The sequence below is a fragment of the Kwoniella pini genome, chromosome 3 (genome assembly GCF_000512605.2).
Source record: "Kwoniella pini CBS 10737 chromosome 3, complete sequence".
Lineage (NCBI taxonomy): Eukaryota > Fungi > Basidiomycota > Tremellomycetes > Tremellales > Cryptococcaceae > Kwoniella > Kwoniella pini.
The window spans coordinates 872,498-892,481 of record NC_091718.1 but is presented as its reverse complement, the minus strand read 5'-3'; the positions used below and the strand labels follow the sequence as shown (position 1 = coordinate 892,481).

The 19,984-nt window shown below is 39.6% G+C and overlaps 7 protein-coding genes across 7 annotated transcripts; 3 read left to right on the top strand and 4 right to left on the bottom strand.

Moving 5' to 3' along the window:
- Positions 1-424: 424 nt before the first annotated feature.
- On the bottom strand, positions 425-2,389 carry I206_102533 (uncharacterized protein; the record flags this gene model as incomplete). The annotated part of the gene is made up of 6 exons (XM_019154643.1): positions 425-558; positions 648-865; positions 942-1,341; positions 1,433-1,831; positions 1,892-2,210; positions 2,294-2,389. The coding sequence occupies 6 exons, from the start codon at positions 2,387-2,389 to the stop codon at positions 425-427; spliced, it is 1,566 nt and encodes a 521-aa protein (XP_019012046.1).
- Positions 2,390-2,730: 341 nt separating this feature from the next.
- Positions 2,731-4,462, top strand: I206_102532 (ATP-dependent RNA helicase FAL1; the record flags this gene model as incomplete). Its single annotated transcript, XM_019154642.1, has 7 exons — positions 2,731-2,747; positions 2,818-2,863; positions 2,978-2,987; positions 3,060-3,487; positions 3,655-3,929; positions 3,992-4,153; positions 4,210-4,462. 7 exons carry the CDS (start codon positions 2,731-2,733, stop codon positions 4,460-4,462), a joined length of 1,191 nt encoding a protein of 396 aa, XP_019012045.1.
- Positions 4,463-5,141: 679 nt separating this feature from the next.
- I206_102531 (uncharacterized protein) lies at positions 5,142-7,059 on the bottom strand (the record flags this gene model as incomplete). The annotated part of the gene is made up of 9 exons (XM_019154641.1): positions 5,142-5,198; positions 5,285-5,371; positions 5,434-5,508; positions 5,584-5,655; positions 5,719-6,089; positions 6,163-6,228; positions 6,291-6,614; positions 6,700-6,858; positions 6,918-7,059. The coding sequence occupies 9 exons, from the start codon at positions 7,057-7,059 to the stop codon at positions 5,142-5,144; spliced, it is 1,353 nt and encodes a 450-aa protein (XP_019012044.1).
- Positions 7,060-7,648: 589 nt separating this feature from the next.
- On the bottom strand, positions 7,649-9,109 carry I206_102530 (uncharacterized protein; the record flags this gene model as incomplete). The annotated part of the gene is made up of 10 exons (XM_070202578.1): positions 7,649-7,747; positions 7,808-7,965; positions 8,020-8,044; positions 8,121-8,217; positions 8,272-8,289; positions 8,358-8,521; positions 8,583-8,774; positions 8,827-8,906; positions 8,974-9,010; positions 9,077-9,109. 10 exons carry the CDS (start codon positions 9,107-9,109, stop codon positions 7,649-7,651), a joined length of 903 nt encoding a protein of 300 aa, XP_070058679.1.
- A 420-nt stretch (positions 9,110-9,529) lies between these two features.
- I206_102529 (uncharacterized protein) lies at positions 9,530-11,106 on the bottom strand (the record flags this gene model as incomplete). The annotated part of the gene is made up of 9 exons (XM_070202577.1): positions 9,530-9,628; positions 9,700-9,851; positions 9,914-9,953; positions 10,032-10,128; positions 10,252-10,424; positions 10,512-10,742; positions 10,820-10,899; positions 10,968-11,004; positions 11,074-11,106. 9 exons carry the CDS (start codon positions 11,104-11,106, stop codon positions 9,530-9,532), a joined length of 942 nt encoding a protein of 313 aa, XP_070058678.1.
- An 807-nt stretch (positions 11,107-11,913) lies between these two features.
- I206_102528 (uncharacterized protein) lies at positions 11,914-13,644 on the top strand (the record flags this gene model as incomplete). Its single annotated transcript, XM_070202576.1, has 7 exons — positions 11,914-12,151; positions 12,346-12,409; positions 12,527-12,692; positions 12,755-13,026; positions 13,083-13,153; positions 13,227-13,467; positions 13,539-13,644. The coding sequence occupies 7 exons, from the start codon at positions 11,914-11,916 to the stop codon at positions 13,642-13,644; spliced, it is 1,158 nt and encodes a 385-aa protein (XP_070058677.1).
- Positions 13,645-14,252: 608 nt separating this feature from the next.
- On the top strand, positions 14,253-19,321 carry I206_102527 (uncharacterized protein; the record flags this gene model as incomplete). The annotated part of the gene is made up of 18 exons (XM_070202575.1): positions 14,253-14,481; positions 14,542-15,374; positions 15,447-15,847; positions 15,922-16,228; positions 16,295-16,371; positions 16,427-16,493; positions 16,545-16,584; positions 16,639-16,780; positions 16,840-16,924; positions 16,990-17,345; positions 17,410-17,434; positions 17,495-17,578; positions 17,634-17,698; positions 17,754-17,768; positions 17,819-17,877; positions 17,948-17,973; positions 18,033-18,267; positions 18,312-19,321. The coding sequence occupies 18 exons, from the start codon at positions 14,253-14,255 to the stop codon at positions 19,319-19,321; spliced, it is 4,056 nt and encodes a 1,351-aa protein (XP_070058676.1).
- Positions 19,322-19,984: the final 663 nt, after the last annotated feature.

The following is a 19,984-nucleotide window of genomic DNA, read 5'->3' as shown; positions in this document are numbered from 1 at the left end:
AAGGGTGAATTGAAAGTATTTATTAAGCGGAAAGTGACTGAATGTTAGAGTAATTTACACACTATTCATGAGATGTTATGATCAACTAAGAAAGCTTATTGATATAATTTGGACTCATTCAAATATTTAACTTTCTTCGAGATAAGAAATCGAAAGAATACGTCATACATTCCAGTTTGATGTCTAGATTATGAGAAGATGAACAATGTATCGATACGATAAATCAGTTAACACTTTGAAACAAATTAATTTGAGATACTTTCTCGCAAGGTATTGAGTGTTCCTTGATGTTAGTGTTCTTCTAATATATTACCATGCATACAAGATACGATATTTTTCCATCTCTTGCTTTACATGTTACAATAAATTATTGAGATACCTCATTTGGGCAGAATACATACTTTCACCTTTCACATGGGAATGTTTATAATAAACCTTGTTTCTTTAAATCAAAGTATGTTTTCTTGTCATATACATTTCCTTCTTCATCTTCGAATTCTTCAGCTTTATCTAACATTGCAAGTTCAGATCTTCCTTCTCTTTTCAACTTATCAGCAACTTATGAAAATTGAAATATCAAAATTAGCAAATTAAACTTCAAAAAAGCTTAATATAAATTAAGGGGGAAAAAAAGAAAAAAAACTTACGAGCCATAACATCAGCAATTTTTGTTATACCTCTGAAATGTACTTGAGCATTTGATGGAATTGCAAATGATCTTAATGCTAAAAGATGTTTCCCTTCTGAAAAATGTTTATCAAATGCTCTTCGTCCTTGTATTGATTGTTGACAAACTTCACATTCGAACGTAACACCTAAACCATGAAGTTTATATAACCAATAAGGAATAGGTTTACCGTCCCATCTAAAAACATCAATGTATATTAGCTTGTGATATATAATTACAGACGGAAATCAAAGAAAGCGAAAACGAAACTCACCCGAGAGGTAATTTCAATGGATTATATATCTTCTCATCATCATCCTCATCATCCTCTTGACCCAAATCCACTGGTACAGCAGGAGCTTCTTCTTGTTCTTCTAATTCTGTTTCTCGTTCTCTAGCAGTCAAAGCCATCTTTCTTTCAGTCTCGTTTCTCGTATCTGATAATTTCGTAGGTATAGGTGGGTATGTTAATATTTGTTGTATGAGATAAGTCAATCTTGCAGCTTGTTCTATTTTATTCCTCGTTGATGAGTTTGAACTTGATGCTACAGGTACAGAAGGAGCTGGAGATCTATTTGTACCATTTGACGATTTTGATGCTGCTTCTTTTTTTTTGTGTTTATCTGAATTCAAATGGGCGTCATATACCGTTTGTTTCGAATAGGATTTCTGGCCTACAGAATCTCAAATGAATTAGCTATCCTCTTGAAGTTGTTCGACCTGATTGCGGGATTCAATGAATTCAAACTGATGAAAGCGACTCACAATATTGACACCATATCCCGTTTCCGTCTGAATTTCCACTCACAGCCTTCTTACTCGAGGAGCTCTCTGCCTCCCATTCTTTCAATGATCCAGATTCCCAAGCAGATCTGAAATTCTCCTCTGCCGTCTTGAGTCTGGCTTGTAAGTTGACCAAGGGCAGTGACCTCTCAAAGAATGAAATCAAGTAATTGTATAGGGTTTGGACGTATTCGAGATATCCAGGTGTACTTTTTTCTTTCAAATCTAAGTTCTTCTCAACCTTTCCTGATTTTAGTAGTTCCAAATATGCTATGTAACTTAGTCTGGTTGCTCCTCGTAAATTCATATATTGCGAGTGATTCAAATAAACGTCCAAGTATTTTCCGTGCGCTTCTTCACCTGAAAAAACACTATCCAGAGCTATCAAGCCAGAAATTTAAGTGAAGGACATAGGGAAGTTGAGTATGAGCAGATACTTACGATCTATTATGGTAGGTTCTTCATCACCTTCAACAGTATAACTTTGTATACCATCCCCTTTAACTAAATCATCCACTTGATTTATAAATTGTCTACTATTTATACCTGGATTTCTTTGATGAAAATCTTTAATCTTATTATATCTTACGTAGAATTCTGCTAAATCATCTTCACCTGGTGCAGGTGCAGATAAAAGTTCAAGTTCTTTAGGTCGAAGTCCAGGTAAATCTTCATAAAAATCGACTAATTCTTTCCTTAATCCACCTATACGATCTAATATTTCTGCTGCTTTTCTATCCCGCCGTGTGATGTTTTTTTGCTACATCACGGGAGAGACAATCTAGTCAGCGGACCGTTCATATGTACTCCGAGAGGATGTAGAGCGCCCAGACTCGGACTTACAGCTGTAGGATTTTGAATCAACACCTCGGACAGAGCTTGTTCATATCTTTCTAGTTCCTCATGGGCTGAACGTTGTGTTTCTACAATGGAATCCATTGTAAATAATTTCTAACGGACTTTTTAGCCGATCGATAAAGATGCAGGCAGCGTGTGTTTGGCTTTTTTGGTAGATTGTTCCAAAATATAGTGTTTCGAAGACAAATCAAGGTTGAAATAATAGTTGAATTCGAATGATCAGGTCGAGAGATGGAGGTGAAAGAAGTGCCACTGATCGGTGGATTCTCGGTAATTTATTTTTGATTCCGCTCATCTGAACCTTCATCCTTCGCTCTTCGCTTTGGATCCTATTGTTAATGTTGTTAAATGTCAAAGACCAAGACATCTTGACTTGCTACTCCCTTTACAATTTTTAAAAATAGTAACCGGAATATCTCACAATGGCGGGAATCAATGCGTGAGTACTACCTGCTGCCAAACTCAGGCCCAACTTGTGCCCAACCATAGCTGCTGACAATCAATTGTAGTGGAGATGAAAAGCTCGTCTTCGAGTCTTCCGAGGCTGTCTCGGTGGTACGTATTTATTCAATTCTTCAAGCTGCACAACCAATATTGGAAAAGCAGTGCACCATCGAGAGGTTCAGAGGTGCTCATATTAATGACACTTTTGTCCCTCTCGACTTATAGGCTCCTACTTGTAAGTCCAGCTTTAATTTCACTTAAAGACTGACGAATAAGTTTAAGCTGACTTGGACATTGAACTTCCCAGTCGAGGCACTCAACTTAAAAGAAGATTTATTACGAGGTATCTATGCGTATAACTTTGAAAAACCATCTGCAATTCAACAAAGAGCTATTATACCCATTATGAGAGGTAGAGATGTTATTGCTCAAGCTCAATCAGGAACAGGTAAAACAGCTACTTTCTCGATTTCAGCACTTCAATCTATCGACACAAAAATTAGAGAAACTCAAGTTTTGGTCCTCTCGCCAACAAGAGAATTGGCTATTCAAATCCAAACTGTCGTTCTGGCTTTGGGAGATTACATGAACGTATCTTGTCATGCTTGTATTGGTGGAACTAGTGTAGGAGAAGATATTAGAAAATTGGAAGCTGGTCAACAGGTCGTCAGTGGTACACCTGGTAGAGTTTTCGATATGATTAGACGAAGGAATTTGAGGACCAAAGATATCAAGGTGAGTACAGTTTTTCCCAATTACGCATGAATGGGGAGGGCACGAACCTGCGTACTGCGGGCAGTCGATGTAGGGTGTCGGGTGGTCAAAGGCCCTATTTCTGGGACTCGTATCTTGTTTACTGCACGACATAATTCGGGCAGGATCGATAGCTAATATGACTACAGATGCTCATCCTCGATGAGTCTGATGAATTGCTCAACAAAGGATTCAAAGACCAAATCTACGATATCTATCGATACCTTCCACCTGCTACCCAAGTAGTAGTCGTTTCCGCCACTCTCCCTCACGATGTATTGGAGATGACAACGAAATTTATGACTGATCCAGTCCGAATCTTGGTTAAGCGTGATGAGTTGACTTTGGAAGGTATCAAACAATTCTTCGTTGCTGTAGAGAAGGAAGATTGGAAATTCGATACTTTATGTGATCTGTACGATACGTAAGTCCCCCCGCCTTTGGATATTACTATCACTCATCATTACGCTAATCGTCGTCTACTAGCCTGACCATCACTCAAGCCGTTATCTTCTGTAATACTCGAAGAAAGGTAGATTGGCTCACAGAGAAAATGAGAGAAGCCAACTTCACAGTCAGTAGTATGCACGGAGAGATGGTTCAGAAAGAACGAGATGCAATTATGGCTGAGTTTAGAGGTGGTCAAAGGTAAGCTCTTATCGCCCTATCGCTCAAAACAATTAAGCTTACAATTAATGTTTCAGTCGAGTATTGATTACTACCGATGTATGGGCAAGAGGTATAGATGTTCAACAAGTATCTTTAGTTATCAATTATGATTTACCAACTTCTCGTGAAAACTACCTGCACCGAATAGGTAGATCAGGTCGATTTGGTAGAAAAGGTGTAGCTATCAATTTTGTCACTGTGGAAGATGTTAGAATCTTACGAGATATTGAACAATATTACTCGACTCAAATCGACGAAATGCCTATGAACGTTACCGAGCTCACATAGAAGAGGTATTCGCGCAAAATAGGAAGACTGTTCGAAGCAAATAGGTAGAGTAATGGGAAATGTATATATAATGCAAATATATGTGGTCCCAACTTTCTGTTGACCTGATTTGCAACACTTTTATAAGCGTCCAGTCGGTAGAGTATATCAAATTGACAGTCAAATAAAGCTCAGAGGAATGTATCTCAATTGTCGATTGACTGCATGATTTCTGTGACACGTAGATGATTAACCTTACTGAATTCATTACATCACTGATCGCGTTGAATATATTTTGACGGAGACTTAGGTTAATGCAGTCCCTTTAGCGCAGTTTTGTGAATTCATATGTCTGGACAGTCACAGACTTGAGATTTGGTTGTGGGTTGCGTTGCACATCACCACTTATCATCAACGACTTTCCAGTAGCAAATACTGCAAGCAGCTCGACCTGAAAAAGGAGGATTCATTGACCGATCTATCCCTCTAGTCTTTTTCAATATCGAGTCACTGTCTGACAGTCATTTCCAAAATGATCTCGCTGTCCCAGGAGTTGCATGGAAGCAGTCCTTGCGAGCAGAATTAGAAATTATGTATATAAAGATACGGCTGATTCCTCATGATACAATTGTCAAATCCCCTAGAGGGGATGGAGATGAGGAAGCTGCTCGCCAGTGCTCGATGATAATTTGCATTGTTTCTACAACATTTCGTCTATTTTGCTTTCTAGCCATTCCGAAAATACTTTAACATTCAGCTAAAGGTGCATCAAAAGTTAGTTGTATTCTCACAACTTGATATTGACCAAACATGTTGGTTAAGAAAGAAGATTGACCAACTCACAGGGAATCTGGTACCATCATGTAAAGCATTTCCATTTCCTCCATTTTGGGGTTTCCATTGATCTGGTGGGAATTCTTGATCTTCCCGCTGTATTCATTCATCAGTTACCGATACTATCTATTAAAGTAGAAATTTTGTAGACTGCTTACCCATATTATATGTTTATGTCCTAGTACTTCACTTATCGGAGCATAATCATAAGCGAATGTCGTTTTTGGAAAACACTGAATAAGTTATGTAATTAATTACTTTTCAATGAAAACAGCTAATGAAATTATCGTCAATGAATTGCTACTTACTTCTATAACAATTCCACCAGTAGGCATCCACATCTCATGAGTTAATCCATTACCATGTACTCCAAATATTATCTGCCAAATTTATCAGGTCAAGTTGACAAAAGGAGATTGATTGTATAAATTAAATTCACTCACATCTGCATCACTAAATAATTCAAATTGTCCTTTTAGATCGATATTTTCCAATTTAGCATCTATAATTATTGCTTTACCTTGTTCTTCTATCCTTTCAAGTTGTTTTAATAAATCTTTATGTATATTATCTGGAAATTTCCTATCACTTCCTTGTCTGTCCGCATAAACAACTTTTACTTTTTGGTTATTTATAGCTTTTCCTGATTTATGACGATTTTGTATAGGTATATTATAATGATTTAAGAATTTTTCTCTCATAGGTGATAAAGATTTTGAAGAAGGTGTGAGTTTATATGCGTCTAAAGCCATTTTATACCATACTTGCGATAATGGATTATTTCGATGAGCCGTTTCTCGATCTGTAAGTAATACTAAGGAGCGAGGTCAAATGGATTAATACCAGCATACTAAGAACATCAGCCAATGAGGAAGATTTCTACTTACACCTTTCAAAATATATCCATTTATTATCATTGGTCATATCCCTCCATCCTGCTGGATCTATTATACCTATTTATCCAGATTAATCAAACTACTATTGAAGTCTGAGACACCAACTTTAAAAGACTGACCATCTTTCCCTACTAAGCCTTCAGATACAGCTCTACTCAATCCATCTTTTCCATCCCAATTCAACTCCCAAGCAAATAATATTCTATTTGCTAAATTGATATCCACTTTATCCGCCGAGGAAGTAAGAGGAAGTTGTTTGGATTCTTGTAATGATAATCTTCTTCCTAAGCCTTTATATATATTCCAAGGTTTTTTTAAATCAGATGGTAATGGTTTTTGTATTGATGATAAAACACTATATGATCCTAAAATAATTTCTGATGCGAAATGATAATACATAAAATAACCTGACCATGATCCTGGCCATCCATCATTCAGAAATACTATTTGCAAAGATTAAGATTCAGCTTTCAAATCTTTAAAATCACACCACTCAAAAGGAAAGTCTAGATGGAGTAAATGACATACTAGTAGTACCGTTAATTTCAGTGATACCATCTTCAACTTCCGGTCCCTCAGCCTTACTTTCAAACGTTACTATATCCTTCGTACCATCTCCCCAACCCGTACTAGCAGTAAATAATCTCTCATTATTAGGTATTTGACCATGATCGTCACCTATGAGATCTACAAAATAGTCAGATTCAGTGTTTATCGTTGAAATATGAAAACATGGGGATACTTACAGAACTTTTTATCATTATACCATACATTGTCTAATACCGTATATCCAGGTACACCACCTATATATTCTGTTGGACCTTGAGAGTGGAATGATATAGGTGCAGGATAATCAGACTTGACAGGAATGGATGAACCGGATCCCATACTATCATTCTAACATCGGGATCCGATCAACTAAATTTACTTTTGTATGCAAGAAATTAAACGTTTTGACAAGAGATGATGATCAATTGCACCTTGAACTTTGGTAATGTTGATATGTGCTATTTTAACATTTTTGCATTGTGCATGTAGCTCGCCGTTGTACCGATATTCAATATTGTTACGGTAACTACCAAATATTCATTTAGCTCGGTGTTTATGCCTTGTATTAGCTTATTGAAAGGTACTGGTATAGTAAACAATCCGCATGCACAAGAGCCAAGGGGTCTTTGAGTCTTAAATGGAGGAATTTCAGGATTACAGGGTCTATCATCCGCGGTAACATGAGATATGATATTACCAAAATTCCACTCAACAGTAGCTTAGTTCTATCGTATATTGATTGCATGTTCGATGGCTTCATCTTATGCTTAATCTGCTCGAGTTTGCTTTTCTTCATAGATACATACATGCGTCTACTAATCACGCGGTCTTTGAAAACACAGACTCTTCCTGGTATGAGAAAAGCGCCAAGCTACTGTTGTTCAACTTGGATTTGTGAACGGTGTGTAGTGTGATTCTCCATCGCCTGTCATTCCTCGTCGTCCTTTGTAAGATCAACGATTCCATTGTCGGCATCCTTATCTTTGCTCTTCTGCTTGAGCTGACCTGAGAGTAACTTGATTTGTTCCTATGGTCACTCGATCAGTGCTGCCGACTTCCAATCAAAGCTGAGAAAGCGTCAACCTACTTCGAGATATTTCATTCGTTTAGCCGTCAGATTGGGCTTGACATCCTCCTCTCCTTTAATATCCACAGCTTCCTCATCAGTGTCAATCTCAATGACCTCCGAGTATCTTTTACGTTTGCGAGGAGGTGGAGGGGGAGTTGGAGATGATTCCGGTTCATCTGCCAGAGGTTGATACTTGTCAGCTGTCGTCAAACTACGGTCGTGGTACTTACCGATAATTCGCATGTGCACAAGAACCTGTCGAGGACGATACTGACTTGATTGTAAACGCTGAATCAAAAGAAGAACAAGTGAACTAGATGTGAGTATTCACCTTGAAGATGAACCTGTGAAAGATCTTCCCAACATGCTCAGCCTTGAAGGAGTAATGCATACTTTCTTGAGGCTCGTATGGCTTTCTATCGGTCGTACTGATGGATTTCGATTGAATACTGCGCCTTCGTCACTGACTGAAGGCTACTCACGTAACAGAATATGAGAACCTAAGACACCAAATTATCATATTAGTGAGGACTCAAGGGCGTCCAAGATCGTATAATTGTGCACCTACTTCTTTGACTCCTCGTGGGCTACTCCAGCCTGTATTTTGGTCGTTTGTGCGTTTCCCATTCTACTGGGAGCAAATTTCCCCTTCTCAAGTATGATCTCGATGGTACCGAGCGTACTCAGAGCCGCTTTGTCAATGGTCACTTGATTAGGATCATCGGTCGTGAGCTGGATGCGTGTCCTAATCAGTGTAGAATTGAAATTTACATTGTAGCATCCACAAGCTTACTGTTGGTGCAAACTTAAGCTTTGAGGTATACGTCTTACCTCCCTCCTGCTCGAGCACCTCGTCCCACCAAAGAGTGAGATATCCTTTCAGCCATACAAAGGATTCCAGGACGTGTCCGTCTACTTTTGTTGTGCTCCTGAACTCTGTATTTCTGTTATGCTTAACCGGCTTGTTCACCATAATTTTGAATGGCTGAACAGGTAGTTGAGCACTGATTTAGATTACGCCAAGGTCAATGACTTACTTCATCAATAGTCTCCAAGAAACATTCAGTGTAGGATGACTTATCCTCGGTAGCTGGGTGATGTTCAATTTGATATTCGTCTATCCGAATTGCGAAACAAATTCATTCAGTGGCTATCATCAATGCTCCTCCAAGAATATGCCTTACTCAATCGCTTTTGATCATCAAGCCCTTCGACCCAGGCCTGGTACAATAAGGATAACGTCAGCTTGAGTATATTCCGGTATAAGTAAGGTGAAGATGAATTTACCTCAAAGCCCGCAGCGTGATTTTGCGCTAGCATTCTGTTGATTACAGTATGGCAGTATTCAACGACTGAGTTCTGTGATATTTGAGCTCGAAGTGTGGGGCAGTATAATGGAAAAGTAATGTCAAAATACAAAGTAATGCAGTTTCACTCAAATATTACGCATGATTGAAAGTTGATGTCAACCGATGTATATTCCAGGAACGAAACTCGGGGTATCCGAGCGTCTTATCAATCTATTAGTACTGAATTGCTTTAAAAATTGGCCTGCACTTCTGGAGTGCCAGAAGTTCCACCATGGTCTGATAGCATTTCATTAAGTTTGGGACGGACAGGATGTGCAAGCTCAACGTCACATTGGAAGCATTCCAGCAGGTCTCATTGCAGAAATGTGACATCAAATTCATAAATTTTCATCAATCGTTTGCAAGTATCGTATATTAACGTGACTCCGAATCAGTCATCCAGTGTCAGGTCGACTGGATCTGCTCTACTTTGTCCTCTACCACCACTTCTTACAGTCCGCAGCTCCGAGCTGAGCATTTGGACTTGTTCCTAGAGATAGCAACACAGTGTAAGCGGAATTCATCTTGTGGTTATGGCGCCCGATGTGTAAATTGGCTCACCTCCAGGTATTTCACCCTTTTCCTATCCAAGTGCGGCTTGATGTCATCTATCTCCTCCTTGAGAGGTATTGATTCCACAGCCTCAGAGGAGCGTTTACGTTTCCCAGTTAATCTGCGTGCTAGTCTTGGTGAGGGGGGCGGTGTAGGCTCATCTATAAATTGGGAGGACATGAGCGAAGAATAAAACCACCCGATAAGGAAAGAACAGACTTGCCGATAATTCCTGCTATTATTAAAGAAGCTCTCGGACGGTACTAGTTGCAGGTAAAGATTAGTGTCAGACAATCTAGCAAATCCTATTATTGAAAGATACGGAATCATGGCTAACGTACTTTGAACACAAATTTATAATCTGGTAACGCTGTTGAGGGTACGAAATCGCATCCGGGCCTTCTATATGGATTCGCAACTTCTCGTCGATCGACGGTGCTGTGAATTATCAGTAACTCGTTCATCCGGAAAAAGCTAATTGGACTCACTTGACAGTATAAGCAAATCTTAGAAGTTACGTTAGCAATCTTCCCACGCAACATCAAACTTGAGTCGACCCACTTCTTTGCTCTCTCATCTGCTATAGCGTTTGTAAGCTTGTTCTTTTGTTTCCTTCCTCCTCTCATAGCGCCCTGTTCAACCCAAAGCCCCTTAGTGATGGTGATTTCAATAAGACCTAGATTCTTGAGCCTATCATTATCGATATTGACTTGATCAGGATCATCAGTCGTTTGCTACGAAGCAGTTTAGTCACCTAAGATATACCAGAACTCATACGACTGACTTAGACGACGATTAAGTACGGACAACTACTGACTCACCAGCGGTGCGAATTTTAAACATGAGCTATAACATCTCCCTTCTTCCTCATCGTTTTCCAAGATTTGACTCCAACAGTGGTCTTTATATTTCTCTTTCCAAAGTGAGTGTGAAAGTCGTTGTCCGTCAATTGTACATTCACTTCTGTGTCCCATATGAGTTGTTTTACCAAATCGTTTGACTAAATGTCGTCCCCTTGCAATAAGCTTTTTGGCAATTTTGATCTCAAACGGCTGACAGGTAAGATAGTATCAGCTATCTAAGCCCTTGAGCATGCTTTGCCAAGTTTCTGCTGCGATTGAGGACCTACCTCATCAATGGTTTCCAAGAAACATTCAGAATAAGGTGGTTGTCCGTCCGCTGCCGGATGATGGGTAATTTGATATTCGTCTATCTCATATATGGCTACCATCAGTCTCTGTCACATACACAGCCATTTTCTTTGAACATGGACTCACTCAATCGTTCATCCGAATCCTTCTTAGCTACCCAAGCCTGATCAATGCCTTACAGTGATTAGCTAAAACCTTGGATTGGAGAACAAAGTCAAAATGCGTGACCGACCTCGAATCCTGCTTCTGAGACCAGTGCCAACATCTCCAAGACTTTCTATGTTTAATGGCTTGGATGAATTTGACGGTCTATCAGGCTGTCGCCTGTGGAGTTCGTTGAAAAATGTAGTATTCATCAACCAAGGAGTTCGTTAAGCCAGAAGACACCTGAAAATTGAAGATGAATGTATAACACTTCAACAGCAAATCCCGCTCGGACCTCAATCAACCAACTTGAAACGATCTCAGCTGTCAGGCACAAACCTTTACGTAAACTTCCTTATCGTATCAGTTCGGCAGGCTGATGCGGGGCAAAAAGTGATCATTCAGGGTTGAGTATGAACATCCGATCCCGATCGCGTGGCGAGTTTGGTTTTTCTTTTATCCGCTTCAAAATGGGATTAAGAGCTTATCAGGGGGTTTTGATAAATGGTGAATGTCTGACAGTGCAATCCCATTGTTTTGAGATACAGCTCGCAGGAGATTTGGTAGGACGTGAGAGACTAGATGAGAGAAGCAGTAAAGCCATCTAACAAGATAAGGTTGAAAATCATAAGAGCTTGTAGCCGGGTTAAGGTCCGAAATACTCCGATGATTTCATTTTAAGTCCGAGACGCGATTAAACGCTTTGGGGAACATTTAGAATTATAGGAACGGATTTGTTGATCTTTCGTCTTTTTACATATTCTTGGCTAGAATCAATTGTGCATACTCATCAGCATCTAGATCTTCTCATTATTGTATCATACATATCCAAATGGATCATTTTCACGCATAACCGATAAGAAAAGATCTGCAAATAAAACCAAAATCACAAGATTTATCTCCCTAATTCAAGGGCTATGTCCCACTTATGCCATCATATAATACCCCTTCTTCTTCTTCAACAACAATAATCAATGCCAACACGAATATAGTAAGACATCGACAACATACTAGTACAGATGCGGATATAGCGATAGGAGCAAGTACATCAACTTATGAGATAGTGGAAGAAGAGCTAGATCACGATAACGATACTCAAAGTATAGGAAGAAGGTGGAAAGATATCATGAGTGATAATTCGGCTGTCATTAACACCTTCATTGCGGGTAAGTGGCATGTCCGTATCATATTGACTCAAAGGGCAGCATTGCAGCTCCCTATCCGCAAACATGGTGTCTACGTGCAGAGGTTCTGATACAATACATATGCTGTTATGTATCGCTACGCTTGCTGTACCCGTCATATCTGCTTCCTTCAAGACTAGCGGACGACATATGCTAATTGCTTCGAACCTTAATAGGTGGCCTAGCGGGTGCAGCGAGTCGTACGGTAGTCTCACCTCTAGAGCGACTGAAAATCATCCTGTGAGTCTCAGTCGAATGAATCAACCTGAACCTTGTAGATGGTATACCTGTCTGCCTGATTGTCTGCTTGTCGACATACGAAGCTGACAGTCAATTGTGACCTATCCCGCTCTTCAGACAAGTCCAAGCTAGCTCATCGTCGCTGGCAAGCTCAGGGCAAGCATATGGGGGTGTATGGGAGAGTCTGGGGCGCATGTGGAAAAATGAAGGTTGGAGGGGATTCATGAAAGGAAATGGAATCAATGTTGTCAGGATATTACCTTACTCCGCTCTACAATTCACAGTCAGTTCGGGTCTTTCTATTGTGCAAAGCAAGTGAATGGTATAGCTGATAACCAAGGTTAGTCATATGGCGCTTTCAAGAGTATTCTAGGCTCATGGTCCGGCGAACCTACATTATCGACACCTTTGCGATTGACGGCTGGTGCAGGAGCAGGCATAGTCGCTGTAGCAGCCACATATCCTCTTGATCTGGTTAGAGCTCGACTGTCAGTAGCAACCTCAGGGATGTCGATCAAATCTTCCGCAGGCGGATTTACAGCGGAAGATGCGAAATTGGGAATGGTTGGTATGACCAAGAAAGTCTACCGTACAGAGGGCGGACTAAGGGGCTTATAGTAAGCCCTAGGGATTTACGAACTCCTGACAATTCAGTTGACAGAATTCTTTTCAGCCGAGGATGCTGGGCAACAGCTGTTGGAGTCGCACCTTATGTATCACTGAATTTCTACATCTACGAATCTCGTAAGTCGCGATGCAATTCTTTGCTGCGTCATCATGGCAGGGACATGTTTGCTTATGAAATTCGATAACACAGTGAAAAATGTGATATTACCATCTGATCTTCCCAAGACAATCACGGAACCGGAATTGATTATGCGTAAATTATCGTGCGGTGCCTTGGCAGGAGCGACTTCGTTGATATTTACGCATCCATTCGACGTTCTCAGGCGGAAGCTTCAAGTTGCTGGGATGGCCAGTATGGCGCCGCAATATAATGGAGCCATAGATTGTATAAAGTGGATTATAAGGAAAGAAGGGTTCTGGAAAGGGATGTAGTAAGTTAACTTTCGTTTTATGCTGAATTTGGTATATGGAGGGCACTTGTCTGATGGTAATTTTATTGTAGTCGAGGGTTAGTACCCAATTTGATCAAGGTGACACCTTCAATAGCGGTATCATTCTACACTTTCGAGACTGTACGGGACCTTTTAGCAGCTATGGGCGAAGAGTAAGCGGTATTGATATCTAGCAGAGGCAGTCTCATCAGAATTGTACATATAGAAGAACCAAATAGAGATAAGGGATATTGCAAAGAACGAAAGTAAATCAATCTTAGGGATTTTAGGGCTTATTATAACACATTAAACATATCTATCAGAACCATCTTAAATCATACCATCTCATATTATACTTCGTATCAAGCAGACCATAAAGAGCCAATTGGTCCGTCCGTTGGGAATACACATCATTGTATCGAACCTAGTTAGCCATACGTACGTATTCATGCATACGCACAGCAAAAATCTTGATATCGCAAAGGTGCAGTTGGGTCGCAGTGGTCAATACCTCGGTGATCACCGTTACTTTCATTCAGTGACGTTTCATAGAAAAGCTATGAATCGTCATAAATGATTTATTTGTTTGTTTTGCCTGGCCTTCTAAGAGATATCTTCGTCATAACATCATACCTTTGTACAATACTCGAGTAAAATTCTCAACCTTCTTCCGCTCTTCTTCGGAATGATACGATCTTGCAAATCACTGAAGAGCAAGCTGTACCTTATACTTCAATTTTGTCAATTCGAGCCCGGCAAAAGATTGCAAGTAGACGTTCATCAAGATGCCAGCTACTTTGTACCTTCGGCCTTCGCCTCGAGCTTTTTTCCTCGTTACCCAAACACATGCCTTGATTTTCCGTCAACCAGATGAATCGGAGTCTAAAGCATCGAAAAGTGTTGTGGTGGCTGAGTTTTTACCAATAGAAGAGGTGGATATGAAGGGTTTAGTCAAAGTGGGAAGAGGAAGTGGAGTTGTTCAAGGTGTATTAGGTGTAACGAGTGTACCTAGTGGTAAGTCGCTCTCGATAGACCGAAATCGACGTATCAAACTGACTGATGAGTTGGTTACAGACCGATCACCTATACCGGAAATCTTCTTGTTACTTGTATCGCACTCAACGCTTCTCCCTTCTTTACTCCCCTCTTCTTCCTCCTCAACAACGAACATTAGACCGTCAAAGGTACTTGGTGTAGAATTTTACTCACTCACTTCGAATTTTTGGGATTCACCTGATTTGTTACTCGCCTACCATTCTTCCAAATATGACGAAGAATTCGATTATGATGATCCGATACAATCTGGACCCTCAACAACACCTACTTCCTCTCAAGCTCAACAAGCAGGTATAGAGAATCCATGTGGTGGAATGAAGAAATATTTAGAATCAGGTTCATTCTTTTATGCAGATGGAGTTAATTGGGATATTTCTTCAAGACTTAATGAATCAAATTGGGTTATATCTCAACATTCTAGTCCATTGGAAGAATATGATGAAAGATTTATATGGAATTCTAGTTTATTAAATCCATTTTTGAAATTTCGTTTAGGTTTAACAGAAGAATTAAGAGATATTCTAGATGAAGAAGCTTTACTTATACCTATAATTCAAGGATATATTAATTCAATCCCAATATCAAGTGGATTTTCAAGAACAACAGGTAAACAAGAAATAGTTAATTTAGGTTTAATTAGTAGGTTATCATGGAAAAGAGCAGGAGCAAGATTTAGAACTAGAGGTATAGATGATGATGGACAAGTAGCAAATTTTGTTGAAACTGAATTGGTTTTAGCTACCGAAGGAAGTATAATGAGTTATACTCAAGTTAGAGGTAGTGTTCCATTATTTTGGGAACAACCAAGTCAAGGTTTAGGTACATTACAGCAAAAAGTAGAATTGACTAGAGTAAGTCCGAAAATTTACCCCTCTCTCTTGTATGGGAATAGAACAATTTCGTTTATATGTGATTGACCTTAGCCACCTCAAGCAACTCAACCTGCATTTGATAAACACTTTTTAGAATTAATGAATCAATACCATTCTGTTCATGCTGTCAATTTACTAGGTCAAAAAGATGCTGAATCAATGTTATCTTCTGCATATTCACATCATCTTGAAAATTTAAAAATGACTTTAGATAAAAATGATGAAAAATTAGGTAATGGAATACAGTCAAAAGGTAGATTAGAATTAACTCCTTATGATTTTCATTCTGCAGTGAAAATTGGTGGACATGAAATGGTTAAATATGATTTTTCAATGAGATTAAATGAAGTTATGGATTCAATGGAAGATTTTGGATGGACTGCTATTGATTCTGATAATGGTGGTGTAATTGAAAAGCAAGATGGAGTATTTAGAGTAAATTGTTTAGATTGGTATGTTCGCTCTTTATCTACTTTTCTGTGAAATTTCGTTTGTAGGTAGACAGCTGATAAATATATTGAAAAAGTTTGGATAGAACAAATTACGTTCAAGATGTCATTTCGTCGCTTACACTATCAAGGTTTCTAAATTCTATTGGATCTCCTTTACAATCTTCTCAAACTCTTTGGTCAGCTCATAGAGAATTATGGGCAGATAATGGAGATAGATTAAGTAAAATTTATGCAGGTACAGGTGCATTAAATACTTCAGCTACAAGAAGTGGGAAAAAAACTTTTGCAGGTTTACTTAGTGATGCTACTAAATCAGTTGGAAGAGCATATATTAATAATTTTCAAGATAAAGGAAAACAAAATGCCATTGATATGTTATTAGTGAGTTGGCACTTTCAGAATTGTAATTTAAAAAACCCCTTTAAATATTCTTAACGGCAAAAATAGGGTATGATGTCTGGTCAAAGACCTGTCATTTTATTTGATCCTATAAGTGATTCTGTTCAAGGGGCGTTATCGGTCAGGTGAGCTGAGTTCTTCATACAGATATACATTGAGCGAATTAACATTTCGTGTTAGGTTAAATGAGTATTCGCATACCAAAGTATTATCGATCTTCTCGGGAACCTGGAATTTGAATGGAAAGGTGAGTGTTTCACAGCAAGGAGGTCTGCAGAATGTAGCTGATTTAAAGTAGGCCCCGGATGAGGCTTTGGATGAATGGCTGTTTCCGCCAAGTAAGCTAACAACTTGATAGACGGTCGTACAAAGCTGACTGGCTGCACCTGTAGATACCCCAGAGTATGCCGATTTCGTTTGCAATCAGTCGGATTGTGCTGATGAGACTTCTAGATCGGATATTTACATGATCGCATTTCAAGAAATTGTCGAGCTCACTGCGAGTCAAATACTGCAGACTGATCCGGCTAAAAAGTGAGCAATGAATTCGCTATACCCCAATGATATGCTTTAGCTGACACTTTACGGCTTAGACGAGTATGGGAAAAGTTTATCATGGATACATTCGCAATGCATCAAGGGGGGAAATCGGATTACTTGTTATTCAGAAGTGAACAGGTGAGTCCTAAATATTCGTCAGGGTAGGTCTGTGCAATAATTGATATCCCTCGATTTTGTTTCAGCTTGTCGGCTCAGCGTTGATAATCATTATAAAATCTGACCTGTCGAAGCATATAAGGAATGTTGAAAGTACGACTAAGAAGGCAGGTTTCTCTACAACTTGCAAACTTGAAGCAAATCAAATAAAGACTCAAGCTGATTTGAACGCATATGAATTGTTCAAACAGACTGGTTTATCTGGCCTATCAGGTAATAAAGGAGGTGTATCAATTCGATTTCAACTTTATGATTCAAATATATGTTTCGTGACCAGTCATTTGACTGCTGGACAATCTAATGTAAATGAACGAAATACCGACTGGAAGACTATTACAAATGGAATTAAATTCGCAAGAGGACGATTGATTGAAGATCATGAGTGGGTTGAATCCCTCCAACGTACAGTACATTGATGTAGTAGCTAAATTGTCTTGCTCATTCAGAATCATAATTTGGTCTGCTGATTTGGTGAGTTTGGCAAAATCGTATCTCGTAGATACCCTTAAAAGCTCAAAACTTGTAATTTAGAACTACCGGATCGCATTGCCCAATGCCGATGTTAGACAGGCTATCGGAAATAGTAGTCTGGATTCGCTCCTCGGATCCGATCAGGTAGGTCAAGATAACGCAAGGGTTTTGGCCGTTTGAGCTGAAATCGCAATCACAGCTTCTCAATGCTATGGACGCTGGAGAGACTTTTATCGGATACGATGAAGGACCTATACTGTTCAGGTGAGCTACCATACAGAAAACCAAGTTAGACTTAAGCTGACTGACATTGCACCAGGCCGACCTACAAATAGTGAGACTTGTTGTTGCGGAATGCAAATATGAACGGCTGACTTCTTACAGTGACAATGGAACGGACGAATATGATACGAGCGAGAAGCAGAGAGTTCCGGCTTGGACAGGTAAGTCACTATATAGCATTATAAATCCGGACTTGGCAACAGCTGATCGCTGCGCACGCATTTGTTTCAGATCGAATACTATTCAAAGGTCCGGCAGTAAGTCAACGTACGAGATCTCTGAAACATATAGATGACTGATGATCAAGTTACGACAGCTGCGCTTGAAAGAGTACAATCGAGCTGAATTGATGACCTCTGATCATCGACCTGTATACGCCGTATTTGACGCTACTATTCGAGAAGTGGATCACGCTCGAAAAGACGCGATTGCCAAGGAGATTGTCCATTCGATACTGACAAGTGGAGGTGGTAAAAAGATAGATGAAAAAGTGGAAGGTGTCGTAAGAGGGCGTGGGGGGCCCAAAGACCTTGTTAAAGACCTGACACGTAGTGAGTCTTGGCCTTTCTGATGCGTGCATATGCATTACCAACAGTAAGATCAGTGTCTGTGACTCCCAACCTACGTACAGCTAGTCCAAAGTCGCCTCCTCGTCCAACATCAGCCGCTTCGATGAAAGAGAATACGCCTATAATAGCAACAACTCGTATGCACTCGCAATCGCTTTCTTTCCCCAATTCTCAATCCGCATCATCCTCTCTGAAAGCTATCAATTCAATACAACAAAATGCAAGAAGACCTGCTCCCGCTATACCTTCTTCCACTTCGCGATTAGGCGTCTCACCAAATATGCAGCCCTTGGTACCTGACAGAAGTTCCCCTTTACCCAGAAGTAACTCAAGAGGTATGATAGCGAATGGTACAGGATCATCATATACAAATTCCCCAAGCATAACACCCTCTTCAACAGGTGATTTCGTGATTGTCCCAAATGCGAACGTACTTACGACTTCGAGCAATACGAAACCTTTTCCTCCTCCTTTGCCTCCTAGAGTAGGTCCTTCGCCTAAATCTACGATGGATATAGCATCTACAGCAGTAATCTCGGACAGACCTAAAAGCGGATTACCTAGATCATCATCGTATAGCTCATCTGATAACAAATTTGCATCGCCAGATGAGGTACAACAGGGTCCATCTCTTAATCAACTCAAAGCCAAATTCGAAAACCCTCCTTCTTTGTCTACTAGCAATTCAACTTTTGGCTCAAGTCTTCCGCATCCCATCAACATCGCAAAATCAAAACCTACACCTTCTCCTAGAAAGTCAATGGATATTAACGGATCACCTCAAGCAGTTTTGATATCTCCTGTCAAACCTGATATGCGTAAGCCAACGATACCTGCCAAACCACGTAGATTAAGTTCAGGTATCACGACATTGTCCTCTGTTCATGAAGATAAGCATAAGAATGGTAATGACAATGTTGCCGCTCTACCTAGCTCTCCTGAAAAATTCCTAGGAATGTCAACTTCTCCTGAGAAGAAGAAACCTGTTATACCCAAGAAACCAGAAGGATTAGGCGTCAAAGTGAATAAAGAATAATGCATGATAGGGAGTTTCATGCAATTTTGTCTTTCGTTGGGTCGTTTCCATTCGAATTTCGTCAACATGCAAGTATGTATGCATAATGTGTTGTTGTTTGTATAACGCCACTTTCTCTTCTGCCACCATCTGTCATCCCTGCGCTACGGTTTGGACCTGAATTAGCTCCATTTTGGTAGTTACGAGGGGACACGAGAATGGGCATACTTCATGTTGGTCACTCGGGCATGATTCTGTAGAAATATATTCTCATCATTTGGATCATTTACTACTTGTTGTATACATACAATATCATAATCGTAATTACAAAAAATTGTTTTGGTCATTCTATGAGAGGCTGAACGGAATCAACATTAATAACAATTAGATTATAACGGGAACGACGTACGATCGAGAAATTCGTTATTTGTTTACACATACGGTACATAAATAGTACTTATTACAACTGGTTATTACGTTACCAATTTATTACTCTGTATCTCGACCGAACTACTCTTCATTATTATCGTAGTATTTTTCCAATCAATATATTTTTGAAAATATCTCTTTCTCCTCAAAGTTTTAGTGAAAAGACAATTAGAAGAGATAAATCATTCAATGACTATATAAACTTGAACAGGTCAAAGTGACCCAGTCTCACCGTTTCTCATTAGTCCACGCTTA